Source organism: Pleurodeles waltl, chromosome 9 (genome assembly GCF_031143425.1).
Source record: "Pleurodeles waltl isolate 20211129_DDA chromosome 9, aPleWal1.hap1.20221129, whole genome shotgun sequence".
NCBI classification, from domain to species: domain Eukaryota; kingdom Metazoa; phylum Chordata; class Amphibia; order Caudata; family Salamandridae; genus Pleurodeles; species Pleurodeles waltl.
Genome location: NC_090448.1, coordinates 298,904,586 through 298,924,143, shown reverse-complemented (window position 1 = coordinate 298,924,143; position 19,558 = coordinate 298,904,586). Strand labels below are relative to the sequence as shown.

Here is a 19,558-nt window from a genome sequence, read left to right as displayed (position 1 = left end):
AAATGTTGTTTTTGTTTGGAGTAAGGATTGTCAGGAAGCGTTTGAGTGGATTAAGTCACAACTAGTTGGGCCTAAAATCCTGAAACCTTTTGATCCAGACGTGCAGTGTATCATAATTGTTGATGCAAGCAGTTTCGGTGTGGGTGCTGTGTTGACTCAGGTGAAAGAAGGTACGGAAAAAACTTTGGGATATGCATCAAGAGTTTTGAGAGGGTCTGAATTAAACTTTTCTGTTATTGAGAAAGAATTGTTGGCATGTTGGTGGGCTATAAGGAAGTTTCATCCGTATGTCTGGGGAAACAAGTTTGTGTTGTGCACAGATCATAGTCCTCTTATTCCTATTCTGACTGGAGACAAAATCAGAGAATCAACACCTCGCATTTGTAGATTGGTCACAAAATTATTGCAATATGATTTTGAAGTCCGTTATGTTCCAGGTAACAAGAATGTTAGAGCGGATTTTCTATCCAGATTTCCTCTGGTTGAGGATGTGAGTGTTGGTGAGGATGAAGATGAAGATGATGTTGATAATTGTTTTATAGCAGCTGTTGATCTGGAAGATATGGGCGCAATAAGTGAATGTGAGTGGAAAAGGGAATTGGCGAAAGACTTGGTGTTGGCTCAAATTGTGAAATTTATAAAAGAAGGGTGGCCCAGAGACAGAAATGTACCTATTCAATTTCAAACTTTTGTCAAGGTGTCAGGTGAAATGTCAGTTGAGGATGGCGTTCTGATGAGGGGTGAGAGATTTGTTCCCCCGGAGAGCCTGAGGAAAAGGATAGTTGCTGCTGTGCATGAGGGACACTTGGGCAGGACACTTACCAAGCGCAGATTACGTGAAACGTTTTGGTGGCCTGGAATGGACCATTGTGTTGATGTCTGTGTGGATGAATGTGTGATTTGCAACAGTTGTGAAAAGGGACTCAAGGTGAGGACTCCACCGTTACAACCTATTGAACTACCCGCTAGGCCGTGGGAAAAGCTGGGAATTGATCTTATTGGTCCTTTCTATGCTTTGCCAAGTCCATGTGGATTTGCTGTAGTCTTAATTGACTACTATTCTAAGTGGCCTGAAATCAAGTTTATAGGTGAACCCTCATCAAAAAATGTAATTGAATTCTTGAGAGATGTATTTCTACGGGAGGAGTTCCCTTCGGCCATTGTTTCTGACAATGGTGTGCAATTTGTTAGTCAGGAATTTAAAGAATTTTTACTAGAAGGTGATGTTAAACACATAAGGAGTTCACTATATCATCCTCAAACCAATGGCCTTGTAGAGCGCATGAATCGAGTGTTGGGGAATTGTGTACAATGGGCTATTGCTAACAAGTCAAATGTTCAAATTTCTATACGTACTATGCTTTGGTTTTATCGCACAACCCCCCATTCTTCTACAGGTGTTTCTCCATTTGAACTGTTGCGTGGAAGGAAGCCATCTTCAAGGATGTGTCCCGGTTGGATGTCTAAGTGGGTGAAACAAAGTGATTCGAGTGTAATTGATGATACTGTCAGAAATAATGTCCGGAGGGCACAATTAAAGCAGAAGGAATACTTTGATTTATCAAAGAGGGTCTACTCCCATGAATTTGAAGTAGGGGACAAGATTAGAATCAAACTTCCTGTTCACAGGAAGAAAGGAGAAAAGAGATTTTCAGAACCCTTGATAATTGACAAAGTATGTGGTAATGCTGTTAGGGTTAATTTGCGGAATTGGTGGAATGTTGACAGGGTAGTTAAAGTCAAGGAAATTCCTAATAAAATGTGGAAGTCTGATCATTCTATAGAATGTCTGAACAAACCATCTCACAGTGAACCAGTTACTGATGAAACGAATCCAACGGATGTTGATAAAGTCGTTTTTGAACATTATGTACGCAGGAGTGGCAGACAAAGAGTGAAAACATTTGAGATACCGTTAATTCCGTGACATGTATTTGAGTTATGATTTTGGTTTCATCTTTCTTCATAATTTGTATCTTTAAATTTATTTTTATTTCTTTTGTTGTTATTGTTTTTCTGTAGACTGTTATCTTATTGAGTAATGGTTAAATTGTTATTTACTCGTTTGTAAGGGAAGAGGATAATGTAGTGTTGCCGCGTCCTCGTGACTCCTGTTCTACGTCTCGAGCTCGTGATAGAGAGGAGCTCGAGACACTCGGAGTCAAGAGGACGGTTGAGCCGGTAGCTGCGACATCGCAGAGGTCTATATGTTGATTAAAACATCTTTACCTTACCTACACTTGTAGTCATGATTACTACACACTGGTTTGTAGTTGCCAAAAAAGGGACCATTTCTCTGATGCAAGGAAATATAGACACAAGTTTCCCATAAATCATCAGGTTGCCTTTAAAATAGCTTGCCTGACATTTAGATAGTCTGATTCAACACATGAGTACATAATTTCTAAAGTACTGAAGAACTCCAAAGACGATCTCTTAGGACGCTCTAAAAGTCATTCCAACAGTAATCCTGCATATCACTTTACTTCAACAGGAAGCATAGATTCTGTCCAAGGAGCTCTAGTATGGATCTGTCTTTCATTTATATCTGTTCATCTTCTAACTTGACAATCTTAAAACATCTGCATGAGGCATTATCCTAATGTGCAACGATTAGTGCATCAGTGTCTAGAGACCGCTCCTGTAAAAACTCTTCTAAATCAGTCAGGCAGTCAGCCAGTATGCAGAGGAGAGGGATGATCCTGCAAAACCTTAAAATGGGTCTATATGTTCATACTGGTAAAAAGAAGACTCATCCAAGCATCTAAGAAGTGGGTGAAAACATATCTGTGTCGAGAAAATCAAAATTCTTACCTGGTATTGTTCCATGTCTTATAATGTGGACAGAAAACAATTAAGCAAATGAGGGGAATCAAATGTTCATCTGGCAATGACATTTCCAAAACGGAAGAAGGGTGGAAATTAGGGAAAAAACAGTCACGTCTAAAGGAGGTTTGGAGTAAATAAAGAGTGGTAACCACGATTATTGGTACATTAGTCAGGCACAGGGATTATTTCTTAACCTTTTCATGTATAACAATTCTTTATTGAGATTTTTAAAAAAGAATAAGAAAGAAAAATTTGGCATGACATACCATTTTTTACATTTTCAATTATGAAATGATTGACAAGACTGTCATTTTAAGACCATGTCACCTAAAATGATCCACCGTAGCAGAGAAGTGCTTAAAAACATAAGACTTCAGAGCCACGGATGTAGGAAACGGAAGGGGCTATAGGTAGGCTAAGAACAATTTTGGAGGGGAACCAGTGAATCTTAACTGCAGGAGGTTAGGACTTTCAATTAAAAAAAAATTAAAAGACACAAACTAGACAGTAAGGTCCTTAAAGCCGGTATGAGGGCTCAAAAGCTTAGTGCTGGAATTGTGGGTGGAGAGGGAATAAATAGGACAGAAAAATGAAGTAAAGTGTGGAGTCAAAAGATGTGGGTGGAAGGATGAGCTAATAACCAAAGAGGAAGTTCTGCATGCCACATGCAGAGTTTTGACTGGAGTTCAATGGGCCACACAAGTGAAGCAGAAGTGAAAGGAAGTCACTGTGTCGGAAAGAGACGGTCAGCCACACTAACAAAATTATAAGCTACGTTTATAGAGTCATTGATAGCAGAAGACTAAATCGGGGCTCAGGAGCAAGCCAGGTTTGAAGCAGTGGACAGGGAGACAGAAAAGGGAGAAGTTCTTGGTGAAAACGGTTAAGAAGATAGTGCAAAAAGAGATCAAATTAAAAGCAGGTGAAAAACAGGATTTGGGATTTAGATTATGCTGGAGTTAGTGAAGTTTTCACAGTGGTTTCTGGATTGTTCTTTACACCAAAGCTGCCATCGCATGGCAGTACGGAACATGATGTTCAATTTCCTCCTCCCACCGATCAGATGCTTAATAAAGGACTTGTACCATTCCATGACGATGAGGAGGCATCTCTTCCCACGGTGGATGTTTTCATAGATGTCTAGGACCCGAACAATATGTGGCCCCGAAGAGGCGCGCCAGTGATGCTCTACTTCTCGTCGTGCTTTGGTACAATCACACAGGATCTACAAAGAGAGCAAAAAAGGTTTGTTTCAGTTACAAGGTGAACACTGATGACAAACTGAAGAAGTAGAAAGAAAATACACTAGGGTACGGCTTCCAGGTAGGAAACTAGTAGGAGATGTTGGTTTCCCAACATATCCTTTTTCATTCAAGAATTATGAAATCAAAACAATAACACCCACAAATAAATTCAAGCAATGCCTGATATAGAAAATACTACAGCATCGCAAAACCAGAGGAAGTTGTTGGTTGCCTTAGACTGGGTCACCAATGACAACAAGACTTCCGTTGATACCCAATAGAATATCTGACCGTTCAAGGTCATAAGTAGGATTCCAGGTCTTTAAGCAATTGTTTATGTAGGTGTTAGCTACTTTATCAAAGAAAAGACACATGGAGTGGACAGTTAAAGGATTCACCCAGGTTTACACAATTTTAACATGCAGGCTAATGTCTGAGTTCTATGGTCCTCAACTCAACCAGTGGAGCACAACTCCTGGTATGCCAGCGCAGGTCAGAAGGGGAACTACTGAGAAAGCCAATGGCTTCTTACAGGAAAAGCAAAGTTTCTCCACCGCTGTACAGCTTCAGAACTTATGGAACCTACCGGAAAGGTATTCCTCACACCTAAATGCATCCGTTTTACTCAGTTTTCACAATCACTTCTATCCCTACTCTGCACAACTTCACAGAATAAGCTGCCCATTATATGTTCTCCTCTATCCCCAGTTGCAAATTGGAAATTGTATTTTAGTTTATAAATTATGAGAAGCAATATACATCACACAGTCTAAACCTCTCTTTGGAAGCAATTTTTTATACTACATAACCTATTATACGGCCAAAATTAAAACTATTGAACTACCTACAGAGTAGCCCACTGCACTACCTTGAACCTAACTTCCTGTACTACCTAGAATTCAACATATTGTATTGCCAAAAGCCTAACCTAAAGTACAACGAAAAATCGAAGCCAGTGTACTACTGAATCCCTAACCTACTGTACTACCTAAATTCCAACCTATTGGACTACCAAATACCTAAACTATTGTATTGAAGATCCAAACTTTAGACCTACCGAAAACCCAGGTGATTTTAGAGCAGAAAACCCGACCACTTGTATTATTGAAAATGATCCGCATTCACTGCCGAAAACCCAATCTACCATACTGAAAAATAAGAACTCAATCAGTGTAATTTTGTGATGTCCCTCCAGTTTGTAGTCAGTCATTAAAACACCCTACAATAGACAATTATTTATCTCACGCTTGCAGATTAGTTCACATCGTTAACACAAGCTGCACCACTGTCATCTCTGGGCTCTCCACTAGCCTTGTATTCCAAAACAATCCGTCCATGCCACAACCATGTTTGACACCCATACTCTCGGGAACTGCTGCACATCAGTACAGCATACGCATGTTGTAAATCTCACTACAAGATACGACGAACTGTTTAAGAGAACTAGCAACATGTCTTGGGTCCCTACCTATTATGTTTTCGGTCCCTACCTATTATGTTTTCACAACGCTTTAAGAGCCTTATTGCAAGTGTCTCCGATAGCTGAAACTTCATCTATTCCAATAGAAATCAATAGGGAAAATTCATTCCCCCCGATTTCTTTTGTCAAAATCTCCCATTTTCCTCTTCTGGAATGCTGACATGTATGCATGCTGCTGCCTGTAACAGGAGTAAATGCCCCCCCCCCCCCAGTTTGGGGGAGCGGGAGGGTCAAGGTGTGGTGTTCCACACATGTTTTCTCGGACAAAACAATCGAAATCTTGATGTGAAACATTGCGAAAAATCAACATAAAAAAAACACTGATTCCAGTAGGTTATGCCCCCAAAATTTGTAATTATCCGAATTCACTTCCTTCCCCATCCTGGATTACTGGAACCTCCAAAAATCCAGGAGGTGGAGGGCAGAAATAACAATAATTATTATGGGCAACTATTAATGATGCCCAATGTGCACACGGTATAAGACAATCGCTCACGTTGGACACAGCACCTGTAATTGTTGATTTGCATAAGACATTCCACAACAGTTTGTGTCACAGCCACAGGCTATGCATGTATTGCTTTCTGGAACGTTTCATGCTTATGGTGAAAAAATGAATGTTGGTAAGCGACAACGATTCCTCTTCCCAATAACATAACTCCACACGTCTGCTCTGTAGGTGATGTTTGTGCCCGAGTCGGAGGTCTGCAGCCAGATGCACACTACTGATTAGACACACAGTACATTCCGAAAGATATTAATCTCTTCGAAATAGAAACATCGTTTACATTTTTGAATTTGTAGGCCTCTATCCCGGCCGGACTGGCAAAGAAAATAGGCTCGGCCACTAAAATAAAAAATGTCCCGGTTAGGAAACCAGATAGCTAAAATAGAAAAAATAAAAAACAAGCAGCTCACGTTTAGTATTCGGGGAAAGTGTGACACGCGGGATAGGTGTTTAGTAGGACATGGGAGACAGCATGCATAATTTCTTGCTGCAGGCAAAGGTTGTGGTAACATCAGATAAATCAAAAGTAATAACCGACCAACAAGACCAAACAGGCCCACAAAGAGCCAAAACACAGCCCAAACGCTGACGATCAGGCCAGCCCTTGGGGCACTGCCAGATGGCCTAGTCCAGTAATGGCATCTATGAGTGCACGTGTACTGCAGAAATAGGTGAAAAAAACGATTAAGAAAGGAGGTGAATGGGACGAATCCAGTCAGACACAGAGAAGGAATGAGAATTGTTTACATTAAGTGACCGAGATGGAGAGAACGATAGATGCCGACCAGGGGGCTGAAAGTTCGCGATTGGGTGTGTGTGGGAGGGAAAAGTAGAATGAGGGAGGAACATAGTAAGAAACGGAGAGACGGACGAAAGAAAGGAGTTACATCAGTAGAAGTCGATAAATGAAAGACGACAGGCAAACTACTAAAAACGAAACAGATGTCGCGAAAGCTCCCCGATGTGTGCAGTCTCGTGCATCGCCATGTGTGACGCAGTGCGCAGGAAGCGTTCGCGTGCCAGCAATTCATGAGGTATTCCTGCATGTGCAGACTACGGTCATTCATTGGTGCTGTGAGCTATCATGCCTCCAGTTGTGCAATACTAGTTTGACTGCTCACAGCAAAAAAATACAAAGGAACAGAAATGGGAATGCTGAACCTTGTACCCACGCCTCAAGCCCTGCCCTCTAGTAAAACAGTTCTGAAGCTCCAATCACCCACTCGATCCACACCCTCTTGGCTGGCAAGTCACAGATACCAGGTGCTACTTTCACGGGGCGTCCCGTGCTCCTACGTAGAGAGTGAGGAAGTGGAGTGACTGTAACACGCGCCAGCTCCAGGCACTTCATGCTGAAAAATAGGTTATGCATCAACCAGGGCCTGCAGTAGTTCTTGTTCAAATCATTCCCTGGAAAGAGCTCTTAGGCTCTACAACGAACCTCATACTTCTTTGCATTGCCGTGTACATTGCACTTTGCTGTTTAGCACTGTTAAATGATGCCGCTACACTGCTTAGTTTGTTTGTGTGTGGTTTGTGAATGTGCTGCAGTATTTATAGGGCTCTGTGCATCTTTTACCAAATTTAAGGCGAGATGGGCTGAACGAAAATCAATTGCGTCCCTACAGGATTGGTGAACTGTGTGTCAAATGAACATTTGTTCCTGACACAGGCAGGTCTCATCGCGAGCCCAGCTCACAAAGTGGACGTAGGACCCCATGTTTTGATCATCAGTGGTGATATGCTCGAACATTTTGGGCCCCTTCTGTCTCAAAACATAAGAATCAGAGAATCCATATCATAGCCAGAGAAAAGGGGTGATTTCTACTGACAGTCCCTAGTGGCTCACTCAGACTAAGCACTCCAACTCTTAGAAGATGTCGCATTTTTTCTCTAAAAATATTTGGCTGGTCTGCTACTCGTGATCAAGTGCATTAATGTCCTTGATTACTTACTGAGTCTCTAAATTACTCTTAGTCCTACTACTCCTAGTACCAGTCATGCTTGCGACCTGTCCATTTGTGATGCAGATCCCACCCTCCTCGGTATAGTAAGACTCGTGGAAAATGTCTGTGAACGAAAGTCCGACCCATCCCTATAAACTATCTGACACATCTAAGCCAAGGCAAAGGTTGGACTGGCCAACTGAGCGATTGGCAGGTCCTACTAATTGGTATGAGAATGAGTAGGACAAAGAGTGATGAAAATTATCAAAAGTAACCACAACACTAGTCTGTGGTCCTCGTCCCAGACATTAAATTATACTGCTTATTATGACTTCAGGGGGGAAGACCGCCGTGCTGGCGGCCGCCAAAAAACCTACAACACGGCAGTCCTGAGACCGCCATGTTACGAGTGCTGGTGGCTTTCTGACATTTTCCAGAAGGAAAACTGCCAGCAGTCCTACTGGCAGTCGGCAGTCTGGTGGCAGTTGCACTGCCAACACCAACAAAACACCATTCGCGGTATTTCAATTCGAAAAAAGGTGTGGCAGTGTTGTGTTAGTGGTGCGTTGCCCGCGGTGCAAGCGCTAGGACTCATTTCCTCCCAGACCACCACTTCGACGACTAGGTAAGGTGACCATCTGAAAGGGGAGGGGAGTGAGGTGTGTGTGTGTGTGTGAGTGTTAATGGATTCGGGGGGAGGAGGGGTGTTGTGTGTGTGTGTGCATGCGCAAGTGTATGGTTGTTGTGAGTGAGTGTCAGGGTGTGCGTGCGGGTGCGTGTGTATCAGTGTGTGGAAGTGTGTGCGTTTGGGTGCGTGCATGTATGCGGGGGTGGGAGGTAAGTACGGGGTGCGTGAGGGTGGGGGGGTTACTACGGTGAGCAGGGGGCTTGGGGTGAGAATGTTGTGTGGGAAGGGGGGTGCTAATCACTTGGATGTGGGGGCGGGGGGAGGAGTCATCTACCGGCATCAGGAATGCAACCTCCACGAAAACCCTGGAGGAAAGGGGACTTGTAATACCACCAATGCTTATCTCTGGCCCGGCGGTCCGACCGCCCTGGCGGTAGGAACGGGAAAGTTGTGGTTTGGTACAGGCCAAACTGCCACACTCATAATATGGTGGTCCACACCGCCGGCCCGTCGGGGTGGGACCGCCACCACTAGTCTGGCGGTCTCAAGACCGCCAGACTCGTAACGAAAGCCTATGTGGGTGTGAATACCCAAGCAAACACTGGTCTTCAGCTTACAATAGAAAGACACTGTACACTAAGTCACAATGCCACAGCCAGTGACTAATGAATTTTAAATCAATCATAAAATTGGTAGAACGTAACACTACAGTTCCGCCTAACCTTGTCAAGACCTTGATACCAGAGGGACTGAACAAAGGAATTATGACAAGCACAGGCTGCAGCCTCTCAGATCTTTGCTAAGGGACACCCTGCCACTTTGGCCATTAACCTGCCAAGCTCCTTATGGATCTTGCCAGAATCCCAGTGAGGGACAGCATGTAGAGAATAGGAGGAGAATGAATTCATTGTCTCACGGTCATGAAAAATGCTTTAACACCATGATCTGCTAACCCCAATATTACAGATAAGGTGGTAGTGGCCAGCAGGTAGACAAGGTGGCTACACTAGCTTGAAGCTCCAATGGGTGAGCCCCCCGAAATCCCACAATATCCGGACAATCATATGATCTAGTTTGCAGTGACATAATGATGCAGTGACTACAATTGAGGGTGAACCCGACAAGTTCAAAATCGTGATCCGGACACACTTAGTACTCCTACTACTGGACATCTTATACACAATTCTCACAATACCCTGCCTATTTTGAGGACAATTTCTTTGCCCACATTTCAGTGAGATGTTTCATACATCTCACAACACGTTGCCCACTTGGAAAACAATTTATTTGCCCATACTCTTGAAACGTTTCTGAATGGAGCAAATTTTAGATACTGACATCCTTTAGACTTTTTCTAGTTGGACTCCACATATCATTTCCAGTGGTGACAGATGGTTGTTTGGCTTATACACATTCTCTTTTGAAGACGCTACATGATCCAGGATTAGATCAGTATTTGGAAATCTTTGTTAGCCTTGAAAAAGTCATGGGTGTGACAAAACACGTGTCAGCTTTTGAGAAAAGAACATGTGTATTTCAAGAAATGATTTCACTGCATGCCAATAAAAGATTTGGACTTCATTTGGTTTCTATGCATCCTTACTATTTAGATTATAAAACTGACAGCTGAACTTAAAGCTAGAGTGCGACTGATAGCTTTGTGATTAATTGACTTGGAATCGAGCAGGGGAAAACTGCAAGAGTGTGATAATTATTTGACAACTTCCAATGCTGGTCCTGATACAAATTCCTTATTTGCAAAAGGTTCTAAATTTAGCCCTGAACTCGTAATCCTGGCCTCAGTGGATAAAATATGTTTCCTCTGTTTCATATGTGAAATATGGGTGTTAAGGCAGGAGCGGCTCGCAGGGCCTGGAAGGGGTGGGGCAGCGCAGGGGGTGGAATAAACGTTAAAATAAGTTAAATTAAAAAAAAAAAAAACACTTACCTTGCTTCTTGCCATGCCCACGCTGCTCCTCTCCTTCATCTTGCCGCAGCCACAGGCTCCCAGCCGGCCTTGCAGACAATCTTGACCCTGCTCAAAGCAGCGTCAGGATTGGCTGGGAGTCCCACTGCATAGCTGGGGCTGGAGAGAGACCACTGCACGGCCCAAGATGGCCGGCCAAACATACATGCGCTCTAAGGGGGAGAACACTCCATATCACTGCTCGTCACCCCTGTGGCCCTACCCCTTTAAAAGAAAAGGATAATAAACCACGTTTACTACCCTTTTCTTTCAAAGATTTTGCAGCTGCCGCTGCTGGAGGGGGGAGGGGGCAACGCTCCTACGGCCTAATGGAGGAACTGCCCCTGTGTTCGGGACAAAATGGGTGTTCTATTTTTTTATTACATGAGTAGAAAAAATAGTAAAAAACGAGTTGCAATTTTTTAAAGACATTGGAAGAGATGAATGGATTTTTTTCTCTTTAAAATCTCACTCTAGGCAGTATATTTACAATCATTGTTTTTCTTATACTGCCACAATTTTTTCACTGCTGCAGAAATCATTCTGCAGAATGACTGCCAGAGATAATATTTGCTCCAAACATATTGTACTACATTCAAAAATGGTGCAAATGGTTTCACTGTGTTGTTTTCCACCAGTGCAAAGTTTCTGTGAAACTGCCCACATATTCACAGTGATCCATAATAAAAAATAGAATAAAAGAGGTTTGGAGTTATGGCAGCCCTGGTCCAGGCAGCGGGTAAAATGCAGTGTTTGGTAGGTGAGCTCTGACAAGACTAGATGTTCAAGAGGCTGCACTGATCCTGAGAGCTAGCCGGCATGCAAAAGGGCCAGAAGGTCCTGGTGAGGAAACAATCATGCAGGCTTCATAAATAATTGTATGATCCAGATGAGGAAAGAACCACTAGGCTTTTTGGAATGAGGGGACAGGATTACTTGAGGATAAGGTTAGTGCATTAGGAAAAGAACAGTAGGTCTCTAGTCAGTGAGCGTGCAGGCTGGACACGGGTCTAGTAGGTCCAAGGGAGGAAAAGACAGAGTTCATAGAAAGTCAAATGGCAAGTAGGGCTGGCAAAGGACTGGGCGCTCCAGAGACTGAAGAAAATCCAGGAATCTGCAGATGTTGGACAACTAAGGGACAATTAGACCCATATAAATAATGAAATAGATTTGTGCCTGGAATGAAATGTGATTCAGGTAACCTTGCCTGATCTATGGAGAATCAATTGCAAAGACTTACATCTTCTTTTGTAACTTTTCTTCAAGCAGATCTACTGCACCAGAGCTTTTTACCACCTTTCTGTGGACCACAGCAGCATTGATTCACTGACTCAGACATGGCTCAACACACCTTAATGGCTTCAAGTATCCTCCTGCTAGGGCTCTGGCTCAGATCAATTACCTCAAACCATTTTCACCACTTTGAGGATTCATATCTGCATGTGACATCTACTTACCTTGAATGTCTTCAATGGGAGCACCTACTATGTCACCGATGACGCATGATCCAAAAAATGACACTACTAACTGGTATGAATTTTTGGCAGCACTGTATGCAATAATTTCAGCGTTATCCAGGCAAAGTATGGTTATGGAAAAGCAACTGGTTCACGCTTATGAACTACAGTCTGCAAGCTGGGGTATCCAATCTAAGTATAGCAATTTGTATTTGCTAGTCACCAAAGTGCAAGTAGCCTTGTCGGACTTGCCAGTTGTATGCCCCTGCTCATGTATGTCCATCACATCGAAATTAGAAGACGTTCCGGCTATTTTACAATCAGTTTTTAATGACTTCAAGGCAACTAATCCTGACTCTTAAGTCAACCAGCCCGGTGGTACAGCCAGCAGGACAAACACAGCTACACGTAAGTTATCATTACTCATGACTCCCACGGCCACCCTCGAGGGAGTGTATCATTGCAGGCTCTGCAAATGAACGTCACCCTTTCTCACTCACATACGGAAACAATAGCCGGATTCCCACGTCAACAGAAGGAATTCTGGCCAGCAATGGCACTAACCGTAGTACTCAGGCAGATTTTCCCAAAGTCCATGAGCAGAAGATCCAGATACCATCTTTCGTCGGCCATTAAACGAGAGGACTGTCACAAGCATGAACTATGAAGGAAATCGCTTCCGAGGATAGAAGGGTAAGTTCAAACACCGACTTTAATAAGGTATCGACAAACAATGTAAATATCATTGAGGGTTTCTCTCCCTTCCCGTTAAAAAAGAACCAGAAGAAAGTCGAAAAATTAAATAAAAATAAAGAAGCATGCTGGACCTGACAATCAGTCAGTTATTTCACTTCCCCACCCCGGATTTTTGAGAAAGACGTCACAGCTTCAGAAAGCCCCAAGTCGCTTCTATTCACCAGTCAAGAAGGAGGCCTGGTGAGCACAGGGCCCTCGTGGTTCGGCACGGCCCTTCTAATATCTCCACCGGCCTCCCACCGAGCTCTCTTCCGTCTTTCAACATCAGCCCAACAGCTTTAGGTATCGATATCAACAGGGAATATTGCTAAACTTTCGAAAGCAATACCAGAGTATTCCAATTCCCACAGAAGAGGCTCTATATCTTGCTCCGGAACAATTGCACCAAGGCCTGGTTCCCCGAACTCTTGGCCAAAGGCAATCAACAGCTGAGAGGCAGTGGCTTCCTGGCCCAGCAGTGTCCTGAGTTTGGCAATATGCAAAACTGAGTGCAGCACTCACATCTCGAAATTAACCGCGTCAAGCTCTGCTCCTGGAACATAGAGGGATGGACCAACTTAATAAACAACGATGCTATCACCTATCTGCCAAAATTTGACTTGATCTGTCAGCAAGAAACGTGAGATATTGAGCCAATCTTCCTTGCTGGTCACAAATAACACTTTATTCCTGCAGTCAAGAGGGCTGCAAAAGGAAGACCAGCAGATGGCCTTACGATTCTATGTCGAATAATTATGAACTCTAAAACAGAAAGACTAAACATCGAGAAATAATGGCTATTGGGCATGTCATGACAAATCCTAAATAAGGCATGTCAAGATATTTTGTTTTTCTGCATATGTTTGAATCCTGGCCAAAAACTCATTCAAACACACGTGAAACACCTCTGCAGATAACTATAAGAAATCATTTTGAACAACCCTGACACATGATTATTCGTCCCAGGAGATTTCAACCTAAATTTCTTTCATTTCAGTGCTGGTGTTGAGTCCACCAGACTGCAAGACTTAATCTGGCACATCCCTTCTCTACAAAGCCACCCATAGCAGCAGGATGCCATAGGCAACTTATAGCACTTCACTCCATCAGCCTACAGGCACAGAATGGCCACAATTGGTGCGACCAGTTGGCAGCCTTCCGACACATTACATCATCGTGCTATACTCTTCTCTCACTTCTTTATAAACAGCTGAAAGAGTTTAAGATAGAACATCGGCTAAAAAGCTATCCGCAGAAGACAGTCCTGTTGATGGGTGACTACAACCTCCAGGCATGAACCGGGCCGGAGACTGTTCTATTGGTCCAAGAAAAGTATGTATTAAACTGGTCATCAAATGGCAAGAAACAGGTAAAAGAAATGCATGATAAATTTAAGGAAGAATGTACTAACTACCTAAAATCAATTGCCTTGGACACCGACTAGTTAAGCCATTCAACCCGGGCAACAGCAATGGGCAATTTAAAGGCACTAAATCACGGTACACAGACTCCATGGGGAAAAAAGAAAAGAAAAGTGACCAATCTTACTAGGTTTATAACCACATCAAATCATGATGTGGACATGTGTAGGGCTGACCTCTCTATGCTGAGTAAGCAATATAAAAAAATGGTCTTGGAAACAAAGCCAGCAGTGAACGGACAAACTTTGGCTTTTTTATGTAAAGCTTGCTCCCAGTCCAATAGCAGCCATTTTTGGAATTGGGTGAATCAATTTACCATGCCAACAGGATCTCCCTTCCCAAATCAGCTGAATAGTGCGGTATGAGAGGATTATGTTGCCCTTGTATATAGAACTACTGTAGCCACACTTGAAACCCCAGCAGTTCCATCACAAGATTCTCTCTTAATGCCCCTTGCAATTCATAACTCTGCAAAGAATGCCTCACATCGGCCTAATGGGGCAGGCTCAATTTCCTTAGAAGAAATTAAAAAAAAAAGGAGAAACAGTCGGGCACCAGGCCCAAATGAACCTTCTACCACAATCCTTAAAGCTATCAGCTGGTTCTGGATTAATGCCATGAGCAGATACTTTGACAGTTGGTTCCTATGTCATGACAGGATTCATGCAATGTCCCTATACACAAAAAAGGAGCAAGGATGATGTCTTGAATTACAGATTGATAACCCTGCTTGAAGTTGAGGCCAATTATTAGCCTCCCAGATTCCAAAGGTCGTTCACGGTTGGGAAAGTCAGGCAAATTTGATTCAGTGGCTTCACACTAGTTGTTGAAAAAACACAGGTGCCATTGATAACACACTGGTGCCATCAGGAGCAGCTTGTGGTGAAAACGAGGGGCCCCGCGCGTGGGTGGGGGTAGGGTAAAAATAATAAAATAACTCCCCTGAATATTCGCTTCCGCCGCAGTTACCGCTCCTCTCCTCTCCCCTAATGGCAGGCACAAGCTTCTAGCCTGCCCTGCAGCCAATCCTGGCGCTGCTCAGGGCAGTGTCAGGATTGGCTGGGAGGGCCCAGTCAAGGTGCGCCAGGGAGACTGGGAGCCTGTGCAGGCTCTCTCCAGCCCAGCAACTTTGTTTCTGGGCTGGAGGGAGCCTACAGCGCATGTGTGTTTGGCCGGCCAGAGACAGCCGGCCAAATATACATGCGCAGTGAGCCCCTCACTGCTCGACACCCCTGTGGCCCCTCCTCTTTACCAGAAAATGATAATAAGCTGAGTTTATTATTGTTTTCTGGTTAAGGTTTAGCAGTAGGGAAATAATAAAAAAATAACTCACCTGCATTTTCGCTTCCCCTGCCGTTACCGCTCCTCTCCTCTCCCCTCCTGACAGGCTGCAGGGACAGGCTCCCAGCCTGCCCTGCAGCCAATCCTGACGCTGCTCAGAGCAGTGTCAGGATTGGCTGTGAGGGCTCGGCCAAGGCACTCCAGGCAGACTGGGACTTTGTTTCTGGGCTGGAGGGAGCCTACTGCGCATGTGTGTTTGGCCAGCCCGAGACAGCCGGCCAAATATGCATGCACAGTGAGGGGGAGTGCTGTGCACTCCCCCTCACTGCTCGTCACCCCTGTGGCCCGCCTCTTTACCAGAAAATGATAATAAACAGAGTTTATTATTGTTTTCTGGTTACGGTTTAGCAGCTGCCGCTGCTGGCGGGAAGGCATCGCTCCTCCTCTCTAGCGGAGGAGCCGCACCTGGGTGCCATCCTATTAAGTCTGCAAAACACTTTCAACGTAAGAGTGCCGTAGATGCGTGCTTTGTTGACTATAGGAAAGCACCTGATAGAATAAACAGAGGTCATTTATGGCAGAAATTGAGCAACTGTGGCCTGCCTGCCAAGGTACTTAATGCTATTTCAATAATTGGATACAAGTAAAACTAATCAGGATTAGCTGGGAGGGCCTAGTCAAGGCGCTCCAGGGAGACTGGGAGCCTGTGCAGGCTCTCTCCAGCCCAGCAACTTTGTTTCTGGGCTGGAGGGAGCCTACAGCGCATGTGTGTTTGGCCGGCGAGAGACAGCCGGCCAAATATACATGCGCAGTAAGGGGGAGTGCTTTGCACTCCCCCTCACTGCTCGACACCCCTGTGGCCCCTCCTCTTTACCAGAAAATGATAATAAACTGAGTTTATTATTGTTTTCTGGTTAAGGTTTAGCAGTAGGGAAATAATAAAAAAAATAACTCACCTGCATTTTCGCTTCCGCCGCAGTTACCGCTCCTCTCCCCTAATGGCAGGCACAAGCTCCTAGCCTGCCCTGCAGCCAATCCTGGCGCTGCTCAGGGCAGTGTCAGGATTGGCTGGGAGGGCCCAGTCAAGGCGCTCCAGGGAGACTGGGAGCCTGTGCAGGCTCTCTCCAGCCCAGCAACTTTGTTTCTGGGCTGGAGGGAGCCTACTGCGCATGTGCGTTTGGCCAGCTCGAGACAGCCGGACAAATATACATGCACAGTGAGGGGGAGTGCTATGCACTCCCCCTCACTGCTCGTCACCCCTGTGGCCCGCCTCTTTACCAGAAAATGATAATAAACTGAGTTTATTATTGTTTTCTGGTTACGGTTTTGCAGCTGCCGCTGCTGGCGGGGAAGCATCGCTCCTCCTCTCCAGCGGAGGAGCCGCACCTGGGTGCCATCCTTTTAAGTCTGCAAAACACTTTCAAAATAAAAGTGCCGTAGATGCATGCTTTGTTGACTATAGGGAAGCACATGATAGAATAAACGGAGGTCATTTATGGCAGAAATTGAGCAACTGTGGCCTGCCTGCCAAGGTACTTAATGCTATTTCAATAATTGGATACAAGTAAAACTAATCAGGCATGGCATGCTATCCAATAAGGGTTATGTAAATAAAGGGTTAAAACAGGTCGTGCGCTGACCCACATTCTTTTTAACTTATTCACCACCGATACGGAGCCAGCAATGACAAACCAAAAGGCCTGTCCTCCAAAACTTTATGCCATGTAGTACCCAGATGATATTGTGTTGCTAGACTTTTCATTGATTGGCTTTCAGCACTCCCTAAATTGTGTAGCCTCCTATAGTAAGGAAACAGTTTAGAATTAAATTAAGAAAACAAAGTTGTCATCTTCTCTCAGATCCTTAAGAAGCTTCCTTGGACATGGAAATTGGAACAACATGTATAAACCAGTGGCAACTCCTATAAATATCTTGGGGTGGAATTCCAATCCTATTGAGCTTCAAGCAAACATGATATGGAAGCTCTTTAAAACAAGGCTAAAGAGTAGGTGTGGGCAAAGAATTCCACTCCGCTGGCGGAGTTCGCAGAGGTTTATTCACTCCGCATGGAGTTCCAAAAAACTCCGCAAAGTGACGCAGAGTGGAGTTTTTTTCTCTTGCTCGCCAATATTAGGTTGGTGGGCGAGAGAAATATCTAAAGTGAGATTTCTGAACGCAAGTGGTCGCGGTACGCTGCGACCGCGCACAATGAGAAAACTGCTGCCTGCATGGAGGAAGTTGTGGCTCTAGTAGAAAATCTACTTGGGCGGCAAAAAGAAGTTAGTACCCTCTGGCACTCCGCGTGATGCCATTTGCACTGATTTTACAGCACAGGAGTAACTCCTGCACTGAAAATACGTGCGAAAAGCGTGCCTTACCCAAACTCCAGCACTTGACGGAGTTCGGCATAGTGGAACTCCGTGAACTCCACCCAGGCCTACTAAAGAGGATTTGGATTGAACAAAGTGGCAAATACCTTTACAGGCCCATCCTTCCCAACATTTCTGCAGGCGATAAATGCCAATCATCAGCCTTCACTAGTTTATGGCCTTAAAGCAGATAACTCAGTCAAGGTTAATTAGATCAATCTTTAGAGTGCCATACTCTACAAAGGAAGCCCCAATCCATTTGGAATTTGGCCTCATGGAGCAGCAAGCTTTGGCCCAGAGGGCAAACCTCAAATTAAAAAAAAAAAATTAAAAAAAAAATTGGGAGTTTTACGCTTCATCTTTACTTAAATTTGACTAACTCATCCTCCATGCTGTGGCACACTGCTATTGAGAAGATCCTTATGAAACTCCAAATGGTTCCACCGTGGTCCTTGTATATCCCTTATGGATGTTTTAAACACCTTTTGAAGAGAACCATAACTAATAGTATCAGCTAATGTGGACCTTTAGACCCTATAGGCTAAGTACAGCAACCAATTTGCAGGACCTACCTATGCAGAACTGTCACCACAACCTTAGTTATCACTTCCTTTTTCTAAGACCTTCAAACTGAAATTTTAAGGCTTCGAATGGGGCTATTTGATGTAGGGCGAGAGACCAAAGGGTGGAGGGCTCTGATAACTCTTACTGCTTCTGCTCCTATCCTAAAGAATCATTGTTCTGCATTTGAGTAGGAAAGAAGGCTTTTGCTCAGACCACTTTTCAGGGAGTTGAATAGTCCTACTTGTCAGGAGATGTTTAAGCACTACTTTCAGGGAATAGACTACAGTCTTATGGTTCTCCATGTGTAGGGATGAAGTTGCGGAGAGAATCGGCTAACGGCAAGAGGGGGTTAGCAGTTCCTGGGTACACGCAATAACATGTTCCGGACAATAAACTTAGCACTTTTAATTGATGATTTCGAGACAAGGTGCAGTTTTAGTCTATGCTGTCCATGTATTGCTGCCAGAAGAGGACATTACATTTTAACTGTTATTTTATACTTTTACTATATACTTGTTTCATACTGTTTCCTATAGAACTAGATTATATTGTATTAATGCATTTGAATCACTTTATTTAACTATCAAATACAGATTTGTACCATACTTAACTGGAGGGCAACATATTCAGATTCGATTAGTCAGCCTAGACTTTACCTCCAAGGCACACACTTATATTTCATCCCCATTTAACAGGGCTCAATGCCTTAAGCAATTGGCTGATGAAACTACTGAAGATCTGATTCCTTGTCGACTGGCTAGGCGAGACTACCAATTGGAATGTGGGTTTAGTAACAATTTGAGGTGACTATTTTTTTTAACCAATTACCCTTTCCTCCGTTTAAATAAAAGAGTTTCATGCTTAATAATCCTTGGTTCACATATTCAATTCTGCTCGAACATGCTCCTAATTCATTATTAAATGTTTGTGTCATTAGCTAAACTTGTAAGTTATGCACAACCTCAAAGTTATTGTACAAATTAGGCCCTCGATGAACAAGTGGTTAACCACAGAAAACTGAATTAGAAACTCCAAGGTTTAAAGGGGCAAATATCTGATATTTGGAGCTGGAAGTCTGCTGCCTTGGTAAGTGCATCAAACCATTTACCATAGAATCCACTTCAACCACA

At 43.8% G+C, this 19,558-nt stretch overlaps 1 protein-coding gene across 1 annotated transcript in view; it reads right to left on the bottom strand.

Annotated features, from left to right (window-relative positions):
- MAPKAPK3 (MAPK activated protein kinase 3) overlaps window positions 1–19,558 on the bottom strand; it is a 189,353-nt gene that overhangs the window by 101,245 nt on the left and 68,550 nt on the right. Inside the window, exon 4 of the mRNA XM_069206771.1 lies at window positions 3,915–4,054. Coding sequence (XP_069062872.1) covers window positions 3,915–4,054 — 140 coding nt within the window. The remainder of the gene's footprint in view (window positions 1–3,914; window positions 4,055–19,558) is intronic.